The sequence below is a fragment of the Cornus florida genome, unplaced genomic scaffold, assembly GCF_030987335.1.
Source record: "Cornus florida cultivar Cherokee Brave unplaced genomic scaffold, ASM3098733v1 CherokeeBrave_3.0.0_Hap2_Chr08, whole genome shotgun sequence".
NCBI classification, from domain to species: domain Eukaryota; kingdom Viridiplantae; phylum Streptophyta; class Magnoliopsida; order Cornales; family Cornaceae; genus Cornus; species Cornus florida.
In genome coordinates, this window is record NW_026775578.1 from 51,003,471 (window position 1) to 51,014,710 (window position 11,240).

The 11,240-nt window shown below is 34.4% G+C and overlaps 1 protein-coding gene across 1 annotated transcript; it reads right to left on the reverse strand.

Annotated features, from left to right (window-relative positions):
* Nucleotides 1-1,936: 1,936 nt before the first annotated feature.
* Nucleotides 1,937-2,563, reverse strand: LOC132270228 (late embryogenesis abundant protein At1g64065-like). The gene has a single exon (XM_059771418.1). It carries the CDS (start codon nucleotides 2,561-2,563, stop codon nucleotides 1,937-1,939), a length of 627 nt encoding a protein of 208 aa, XP_059627401.1.
* Between the last annotated feature and the right edge of the window lie 8,677 nt (nucleotides 2,564-11,240).

The following is an 11,240-nucleotide window of genomic DNA, read 5'->3' on the forward strand; positions in this document are numbered from 1 at the left end:
TGTGTGTGTGTGTGTGTGTGTGTGATTGAGTTTAGTGCATTTGGTGATTCTATATTTCAAATCGAGTATTATTGAGAGTAATTAAATATTTGGTGATTCCATATTTTTATGATTATTATCTGAATGTTTAGAATTATTTTATTACGTAAATGAATTAGCTTTATCTGTTTTTGGTGGAGATACCTACTATATATATCACAATAGGTCGGTGTATTGGTTATGTTGTTGAATCAATTTGAGATTTTTAGATACGAGAAATTGAGGCTCGAACTAGATTTTAAAGAGAATTGGAATCGTAGTTGAAATGATCTGTTTAGTATTGTCTCTAAGTGGGCATGTGTATTGATTCAGTTATGTGGTTGCACGAGTTCGTCTCATTCTATAAATAACTACCATTTGGGTTTGTATCGATACAAAGGTGGAATATATTTTTACCTATTATTGGGAATCATGTGTCAGAGTTGATGTGTTCCCCACATAATTTGTTGAAAAGGTTGGATTCGTTCCATAGTATGTATTTGGATTTGTTCCTTGCTATGTGGTGGCATGTGATTCTTAATTAGGAGGTTTGGTATGTCTTCACCTGAGTTGAAAATGTGACCATTTATTTGAGAAGATTATGTGGAAGTTACATTTAGCATATTATAATCACCTGGGGCATAGTAGCTGCCTAGTTAGAGGGTGCACTTTTTGGTTAGTTCTGTTTTTATACGTATTATGTGATGTTATAGTGGTATTTGGAAGTATGGTAAGGTTATTACTTGTTGAGTAGGGATCTTGCCTGCTTGCTGAGCTTCTGAGCTCACTCTATTATAAACATTTCAGGTACTTGGTGATTGTAAAGTTGGCGTTGAAGACCAGAGCAATTTAAAGTTTTTATTTTTCTTAGTTGTAGAGAGATTTTTATTTTGAGGATTTTATATAAGTTCATGTTAAATTGAGCAATGTATTGTGGTAATGATTTTTAGTTCACACCCATATTGAGTATTGTTATCAGATGCTATGTAATTGAATTTTAGGGTGTGACAAGATCGTAAGCTTTCTAATGGTGCTACTCTCATTAAAACATTCCAACCATGGAATGAGTTATATCCATTTTGGTAAGGACTGATCATGATTTTCTTACGTTAAAAATGTCGGTTTATTGCGAAACCATTCCTTTAAGGTTTAGAACCTTGTAGGATGTTTATAAATGTTTAGTATGACTTTAAATATTAGCCATATGGGCTAATATGGGTTTTTACCTTCGGCATTTGGGACTCGCGTTTCGGGTCGGATATTTTATAAAAATATCCTGAGGCAGGTAGTTTAAAATAATGGACCAGCATGCCTGAGGCCCGCTCCGTCCATGTTAGGTTGGATAAAAACAAAACCTTTGATGAATTCTATATTAAGATTAATAATATGCAAGTTATTATGAAAAATAAAGTGGTTATAAAAAAATATAAAAAAAATGTCTAGGTCTTTTGTCTCCTAGATTTTAACTACCATTAAAGAAAGTAAAAGGCTGATATTTAGGAGAAATACTTCGCTGCATTTTTATTATTTTGCCATCAATTAATTGTATTCTCTCATTAAAGTAAAAATACTTTATTTTAATGAGTCCTATCACCTAAGTGTCAGTATCTAATTAATTAGTGATATCATGTCCACTAATACAAACAGCCCAATAAATTTTTTCTCTCCATTTAGGAACTCTTTGAACTAAAAGATGTTATGGAAATGCCTTCTGTGCGTGTTATATTATATTGTATCAAAAAACACACCATATTAACTTTAAAAAAGGCAAAAAAGGATGACACAGAAAAAAGTTTATTAAGTGCACATTCAAATATATTGATGAAAAAAAAAAAAAAAAAAAAAAACTTAACAAAGAATCAGAGAACCAAAAGAATTTTCAGGAATTTAACACTAAGCAGATTAACACATATATATATCACTTGCATTTCAAATTCTGGATTTGCTGGCTCGCGATACTAACTTCCATGGTGCAATTCATATTGATAGCTTTCTTCTTCTTCATCACCAGCATTAGCTCCACCTTTCCCGTCAATCTTGATGTGCAGCTCAGCGGCAAAATTCCAGAATTGAAATCACTTCCTAGTTCTGAATTGGTTGGTAAACCGGTTGATAACAGGTTAATAATAACATTGAACCTCTTGGTGGATTGAAATTTAGCGGTTGACTTGGGAACAAAAGCACTCCCTATTTCTGCACCCCTGTAATAGAAGGTAATGGTACTATTGTCGAATTTGTATGGACCGAAGTTGGTGTTCTTGACACCAAGTCGAGCATTCATTCTCATGTCAAATGATGTTGCCGAGACACTAAAAGTCTCAAATGCGGCAGCACGAACGCGGAACTTGGGAGTTTTGACCTTCATGACAGTGAGTGAAAAGATGGCTATAACAATGGTTTGGAACACAACAAAAGCAGCAATATACAGGATAAGTTTCTTGCGTTTCTGGCGTTTAAGTTCTTTGGATTGTGACTCTTCGTCTGCTCGGCCATAGTTATATGGTGCTGCTGAGTTGTGCCCTGGTTGCTGCTCCTTCTCTGCCATTAATTTTCTTGATATATAAAGATTGACTATTCTAGAAATATGGTGCTGCAAAAATGAAGGTGGGAGTGAAATATGAGCGTTATATGAATATGCTATGGATGCCTGTAAGCAATAAAAGAATTAAAAAGTGAAATGGAACACTTTTTCTAAAAGATTTGAAGATCTGTTGGTGAGGTGAGGATTAAAGGTTTTGTGGCAAGCTATACTTATAATGAAAAGGTATGTGCTTGTGATCGATGTAAAATAATCATGGCATGGAACACCTTCCTTGACTAAAAGGTAGACTTTCTAGAAACGCGCCTTCACGCAACATTATTAAAGATAAAATATCTGTTTAAATAATATCAGTGATTTAAATAAAAGATCTGTTAAAATAATATCAGATGCTTCTATTGGTAGAATCAAATAAAAGAATATCAATGGTTTAAATAATACTCTATCAGATCGATAAAAGAAAAACGTAGAAGCTTTTATAATGCCCTACATATGACCATAATATATACTACCATTTTCTTCTGTTAATTTTGTTTACATTCATCCCCACTTACCAACCTACCCATTAATATTTTTAAATAGCATGGATGACAAAAAAATGAATTTTTATTATATATATATATATAGATATATATATATATTTTTAAGTTGAAGTTAACGTATCCACAATCATAATATTGTCTTTAACAGCATTGGCACGCTAATTTTTTATTTTCCTTTGAAGAGGAAGAATTGTATCATTTACACTAATGTCCATAACATCAGTGTCTTATTACCCTAATTACAACTGTTAGTCAATTACCTCTCACGAAGATAAGTTTTCTTAGTTTGACTTATTTACATGATAGTACTCTGCGCGGAAATTACATTGAATTATTGGGACACGTAGATGTGTATGGAGAAAAAGTGCTACATGAAGGGTGGGACTCGGAACACACCATGAGTTGGGGAAAAAAATTATGGAAGAAATGGACCATGTTAGCCTGCCAAACAATTGAAGGACAGTCATATCCTCCTTTTTTTTTTTGTACGTAAAATGACGGTGGAGTATTGGTCCTTAGACTATGTGATGAGGAAAAAAGATTTCATATGATTTTCACGTAGCCATGTTTCTAGTCATGCATATGATTTTCACGTAGTCATGTTTAAAAGATTTCATAACTTATTAACATTTTTTTAGTGCATCAATAAAAGTCTATATATTGTTCAACCATTTCTTAATTTATCAAGTTTAAGTGTTTTCTAAACTTACTTGAGCATTAGGCATAGTAGGTCCAGCATATGTGTCATATGTGCATTCAAGTTTGTATTTCATCTGGATTATGTTTTACACATGCTTAAATTATATATGTTAAGTTTCTAGAGCTTACTCTCACATATATGTGTGTGGTTATTTCTTGTGTCTAGCTTAAGAAAAAAAGGTTTTTATTACATGCTATAAGTTATATATGCTAAGTTTCCAAGGTTTTCTAAACATTCTTAGGTAGTTGCTTATGCATTAAGGAATTTTTTTAATACATGCATATGTACTTAATTTGACAAGTTTTAAAGTTTCTAAAATTTACTTGTATTTTTTTTTTTTTTTTTACTTGTATTTTACTTGTGTACAAGAAAACCTTTTCTAATTATTTTTATAAATGTTTGACAAAGTGCAAACTCATCAATCAAAGTTTACACATCTTCGATCCATCAAAGCCTATATTTACTTCAATCTGTGTTGATCATGATCGAAATAATCTTCTTTGATCGATCGCAGCTAAGTACATATTGATCATAGAAACCTTGACAAGGTTAGATCGAAATCTGGAGCATATCGATCGATCCAATTAAGCTTACGGCTACTTCGATTGCTGAAAATAAAAAGGCTTTGGAATATTTTCCTAAACTAGATCTTGCTCACAAGGACAGACCTAAAACTTGGTAAACAAGTAATTGACCTATAAATAAAAGTCTAGATCAATCTATAAAGGTATGAGAGAAATAGGGGTGATACATTGCTTTCACAAAGCAAATTTTCTCTTAGGATTTTATATTCATATATTAAATTAGAGAGAGTCACTTAGAATATTTTCAGGGTTTTCATATGTTTTATTTTTCAAAGTGAGATTCGTTAATTGATAGTAGGTTCTTTATTGTTATATGTTTACAGTCTTGGGTAGATTTTTTTTTCTTTTTTCCTGTATTCAATCTAGGAACCATATAGTTTATGTGTTTGAATGATTGATGTTGGAAAAATAAACCAAAAGAAGTGAGAAAGAAATATATAAGTATTTGAGAGTTTTATGTAAAAGTTGTGTGTGTTCCCCTGCTTCATATTGTGCCATCCTATAATTGACTATTGGCTATGTTAGGATATGTGTGCCCTAACATAGCAAATTCTAATTTTGGATTGTAAAAGTCATGGTTTCTTATTTGGATATTATTATTAAAGGATTATACAATTGGTGAATGGAATGTATTATTTTTCGATTCTTTATGGAATTCATGGTGTCCGCTTGATTACAAAATATATTTATATATGTATGTAATGGCAATTAATACTATGATATAAATTAGTAATCATAAATGGTTTAAAGTCGGTAATTATGGATGGACATTTAATTAGTTAAGACTTAAACCGAGTCCACGATAGATTGAAATATATTGCGAAAGCTGTCGTATGCAATTGCTCTCTATCACAGTCATGGTTTTTGACTCTCAAGTATGAGAGAAGTATAGACTCTTTTATTAATTAATAATTACTTTGATTTGTTCGGCGGATACCTCGGGATCCTTAGATCGACACTTTGGGTAGTTATGTAATTAATAATTAGAGGTCTATATTCTCAATATTTGCATCAGTGCTATTTGTATTTATTTTGTTTTGATTATGGTTGATCACAAATTAAATTCGAAGGCCTTCGTATGTTTTAGACAAATGTTTCTATATATATTTATTTAATAAATTATTATTATTTTTTGTCAAATAAATATTTTATTGTGATCGAGCCGGGAATAATCAAAGGTAACAAAATAGTTATATTAATTATGTTGTCGGATTGATGGCTTTAATTATTCGATAAATAATTAAGCATAGAGGGGTCAAAATGCAACATTGACTTAGAGGTTATTTACTATTTAATTAGAGTTCAATTAATTTCTTTTAGTGGAGTAGAAATTAATTTATAAATTAATTGAATTGGGTCCATGGTTTAATGGACCGGACCAATTATTAATTTATAGGAGCCAAGAAAATAGTAAGCCCAAAAGGATTCTCACCAATAGCCCAAGTTGATATTGGAGTCATGTTAGGATTGAGAAAGTTGAATTAGAGATGGAGAATGATTTATTGTTTCCTTATTCTTATTTTTATTTTGCCTATATATACATGAGTTCATGTATATTTTAGGTGTGACTTGGAGAACAAGAAAAAGGAATACACTTTCTCTCTCTAGATATTAGGGTTTTGTTTTCTCTTCTAAAGGAGGCTACCACCAGCCTAGATTCCAAGGTCATTCATCAAGGCATATTGGTAATTCCTAAAGGGAAGATAATAATCAAAAAGAAGGAGAAAGGATCTTGCTAAAGGGATCTACAATAAGTGAGAACATTCGCTTTAGAGGAAAGTTCAAAAGGTTTACTCAGACCTTTAATGTAAGTATTCAATCTGTTTATTGAATTATGCATCATCTTTTATTTATCTTTGCATAAAACTTGTCTCCATGTAATGAATCAAGATCTATGATTGCAAATCCCTCAAAAAGTTTTAAAAACTTGAACGTTTCCCAACAGTGGTATCAGAGCACATGGTTTGATTCATTACTAGAGAACATGTGTTTATAAAAATCATATTCATGGATCCAAATTATATATACATATATAAAATTATTGATATATGTTAATGTATGATTTATTATGTTGGTATATATTAATACATGATGATGTATGTATAATTGTGAATGGATGATAATATGTGTTTGGGCCATGGATGAAGCTTATAGGTATATAGAATGTAATTTTATTTTTGGATGAATGTAATTAAGGCTTTGTTTTAGCCGTTTGAAAATTCAATGATGTAATTTAATTTTTTCCATTGTATTTCAAATTGTAAGTATTTATTAAAGCCATGTAATATTCATCAAAGGATGCTATGAAGCTTCAAGAGGGTCCAAAAGGGTTAAATTATGCTTAAGTAATTTTCTGGAATTTTTCCTAATTTTTTGGGAATTTTTTGAGGCTTAATTTAATTTTCTGGGATTTTTCCGGATTTTTTGGAATTTTTCCGGAGTTTTTCCGGTGGCCGGAGCTTCGCCGGCGGCGAGAAGAGGCATCGGAGGTGGCCCAGATCAGGTGTGGCAGTGGCTAGGTGAGCCTGGCGCGTGTTCCACACGCGCCAGGAGTGGGCTGGTCAATGACAAGCTGGCGCGTGGATCTTACGCGCCAGCCAAGGAGTTGGTACACTCCACGCGCGGGAAGGCGCGTGAGGGTGCATTCCAGGCGCCCCAAGCCCGTGCCGGCGCGTGGGGGCGCGTGGGAGCGCGTGCAGCTTGCCCTAGGCGTGTGCCAGCTCGTGTGGGGTCCTCCGGGCTCGTTCCAAGCGGCGTTTTGCTTCTCCTGACGCGTACAAGCTTCCTATGGGTGTTTACAGACAGTTGAAGGATGCCCGTACAGCAAGAATAGTTTTTAAATGTTAAAAGCTGAATCTATTGGCCATTTATATTGCTTCTGTCTATTATTTGATGCATGGAATAATTTAATGCTTATTATAATTGTTCATGCATTGGATCCATGATTTTTAATTAAATGACTTGATTTATATTAATTAAATTATGAAGATAAATTAAATTAGATTACTAATTAATTTGAAAGCATTTATTGGGAAACAGAAAAATTATTTTTGTAAATTATTTTTTGCCTCAAATTAAAGATTAGTGAATCATTTAAAATCCATATATTTTCTAAATTTAATTGGATTAAAATTAAGGCGTTTTGCATGCATTAAATCATGAATTGAAAACCCTAGTTTTACATTATTAAAAATTGAGTGGGAGCGGGGATTTTTTATACATTACCCCATGGCCTTCGTAATTATAACCATTATGATTAGATCTTTAAAAATAAGGCTCCACGCATGATTTAAAGAGTCTAGATTACAAGAATGGTTGTCTCACGAAAATATATTTATTAAATAACCATTATAGTTAGATCTTTAAAAATAAGGCCCTACGCATGATTTAAAGAGTCTAAGCTATTAATGGCAATATATTTAATATTTGTTTTTCTGTTGGAGCATTAATTATGTTATACACTCAATCTAAAATCAATAGTATTAGCTCCCCAACGGAGTGGTCTATACTAGATGATTTTAGAAAGGCTAAATCTAATCGGGAATTATTTCATATTTAGATAAGGCATTATCTAAAGAGATATGGAAATAATGAGTTATTCTCGTCAATAAGTAATAATGAATTCCGCCAACCGGATAAGTTATTGGCATATTGATTGTCCGATTTTTCATGCAATGTGGTTAAGGGACCCACACTTAATTAATTATTTTATACTTGCATGATTATTATTATTCACTTTATTTATTGTATGAATGCTTTTATTTTCAGATTAACCATGACTAGTCCATTCAGTCCACTTACAAACATACTAAAAGAAAATCGATTAACTGGACCTAATTATATCGATTGGAAAAGGCAACTAGATATTGTACTCACATATGAGGGGTTGAATTATGTGCTTACTACTCCTAGACCTTCTCCACCTTTGCCTGAGGATCCTCCTGAGGAGCATGAAGTATTTAAGAAATGGAATAAAGCAGATGAGATGACTAGGTGCTACATTCTTGCTTCACTCTCGAATGTACTCCAAAGTCAACATCTTCAATATCTCACTTCTGCAGACATCATGCTTAACCTTAAGGAAATGTTTGGGCAAATTGGTAAGAGCGCACGCCAAAATGCTATGACAAATTTGATGACCATTAAGATGGTCCAAGGTACTTCAGTTCGGGAACATGCTTTAAAAATGATTGGTTTTTTAAATGAACTGGAGATCCTTGGATGCAACTTGGATGGTGAACTTCAGGTTGACATGATTATCGCTTCATTGCCAGACTCATTTAACTCTTTTAGGGTTAATTATTATATGAATAAGCTTGAGTACACACTCGCTGAACTATTGAATGAGTTGGTAACCTTTGAAGGGATAAACAAAAGCAAGGGTGCATCTATCAACTATACTCAGTCTACTGGACCATCCACTTCTAGGCCCAAGAGGAGGGGCAAGAAAAAGGATGGTGCCAAAACTGTGGTTGTGCCAAACAAAGTAATCCAAAAGGATAAGGGAAAGAAGAAAGTGCGGGTTGAAGGCGAAGGAAACTGCTTCCATTGCGGTCAACCGGGTCACTGGAAACCTAACTGCCCAATACTTCTCACACAAGGCAAAGGAAAAGGTATATTCATTGTTGAGGCATGTAATGTGGTTGAATCTATAGATTCCTGGTGCATAGATTCTGGAGCCACTAATCATGTTTGCAATTCATTGCAGGGATTCCAGGAGTCCAGAAGCCTCAATGAAGGAGAGATATACTTGCATATGGGATCTAATGCCAAGGTGGAAGCTAAAGCAGTGGGAGTGGTTCATATGCAGTTTGATAGTGGGAGGAGTCTTATTTTAGAAGATTGTCTTTATGCGCCAAATGTTAGGCACAATTTAATTTCAGTTTCTTCGTTGGTTTGCAAAAATTATATTTTTACTTTTGGAAAAAATGTTTTAATTAAATTAAATGGTTGTGTTATAACTTCTGGTGCATTGAAAGATAATCTATATGTTTTAACTCCTAGCTCATATCAAATGCAAAATTATGAATTAAATGCAACTTCATCTAGATTGAATGTTAAAAGAAAAGTAGTTTCTCCAAACTCATTGTATCATTGGCATCTACGATTGGGTCACATCAATCAAAATAGGATTCAAATGTTGGTTAAAGAAGGTTTATTATCTTGTGAGGCAGAGGAGCCTATGCCAACTTGTGAATCCTGTATTGAAAGAAAGATGACTCGAAGGACTTACTCAGCCAAAGGAGATAGAGCCAAAGAACAATTAGAGTTGGTGCACACAGACGTGTGTGGTCCCATGAACACCCAAGCGAGAGGAGGGTTTGAGTACTTCATCACTTTCATTGATGATTATTCACGTTTTGGATATATTTACCTAATGCGACACAAGTCAGAAGCTTATGGAAAATTCCGTGAGTTTCAGGCGGAAGTGGAGCGTAAATTAGGTAAACTTATCAAAACACTTCGATCTGATTGAGGAGGTGAATACCTCTTGGGGGAGTTCAAGGATTATATGGTCAATGAGGGTATTGTGCGCCAGTTATCCGCACCTGACTGCCCTCAACAGAATGGAGTGGCAGAAAGGAGAAACAGAACTTTACTTAACGTGGTTAGATCTATGATGAGTTTTGCTACATTACCTCTATCATTTTGGGGATTAGCCTTAGAATCAGCGATGTATATTTTGAACTGTGTTCCATCCAAGTCTGTTTCAGGAACGCCATATGAGCTGTGGTTTGGACGTAAACCTAGTTTAAATCACATGCATATATGGGGGTGTCCAGCACACGTGCGAAAGAAACAGGCAAACAAGTTGGAAGCAAGATCAGATGCATGCTTATTTATTGGCTATCCTAAGGGCACTAGAGGTGGATTATTTTATGATCCCAGGGACAATAAGGTTATTGTCAGTACTCATGCTATTTACCTGGAGGAGGATTATATTATGAATCACAAACCTAGTAGCCAGATAGTGTTAGAGGAGATGGTTGGCACGTCAGATATACCCCCAGTGGACACACCTAATATAAATACTGAGAATGATGAGACACAAGAAGTCCCTGTTGAATTACCATCATCTAGTACATCGATTCCTGCACCGGTCCTTCGGCGTAGTGGGAGGACTATCATCCAACCCGAAAAACTCACACTTTTGGGTGAGGTCTATGAGGCCGTCCCCGATAAGCATGAGTCGGACCCAGTAAGCTATGCGGAAGCGTTGACCGATATAGATGCGAATCATTGGAAAGATGCAATGAAATCAGAGTTGGAATCGATGTATTCTAACAAAGTCTGGGATGTTGTAGAACTTCCTAGTGGGGTTCAGCCCATTGGTTGTAAGTGGATCTACAAACGAAAGAGAGGAATGGATGGGAATGTTGAGACATTCAAAGCTAGACTGGTTGCCAAAGGCTTCACTCAACGTGAAGGTATTGATTATGAGGATACATTCTCACCAGTTGCAATGCTTAAATCTATTCGCATTCTTTTGGCCATTAGTGCTTATTATGACTATGAGATATGGCAGATGGATGTTAAGACGGCATTTTTAAATGGCCATCTTGAACAAGACATCTACATGAGGCAACCAGACGGTTTCGTAGTTAAAGGTCGTGAGGACTGTGTATGTAAGTTGAATAGGTCTATTTATGGACTTAAGCAAGCTTCACGCACATGGAACATTTGTTTTGATCAGGCAGTCAAATTATTTGGCTTTGAACAAAATGTGTTTGAACCTTGCGTTTACAAGAAAAAACAGGGTAATGTCATCATGATTCTCGTTTTATATGTTGATGACATCTTGCTCATTAGTAATGATGTAGAAGCATTGTCATCAGTTAAAAGGTGGTTGTTCAATA

Bases quoted from the DNA above. Each gene is read 5' to 3' on its own strand.
- LOC132270228 (XM_059771418.1), bottom strand. From the start codon at position 2,563: ATGGCAGAGAAGGAGCAGCAACCAGGGCACAACTCAGCAGCACCATAT.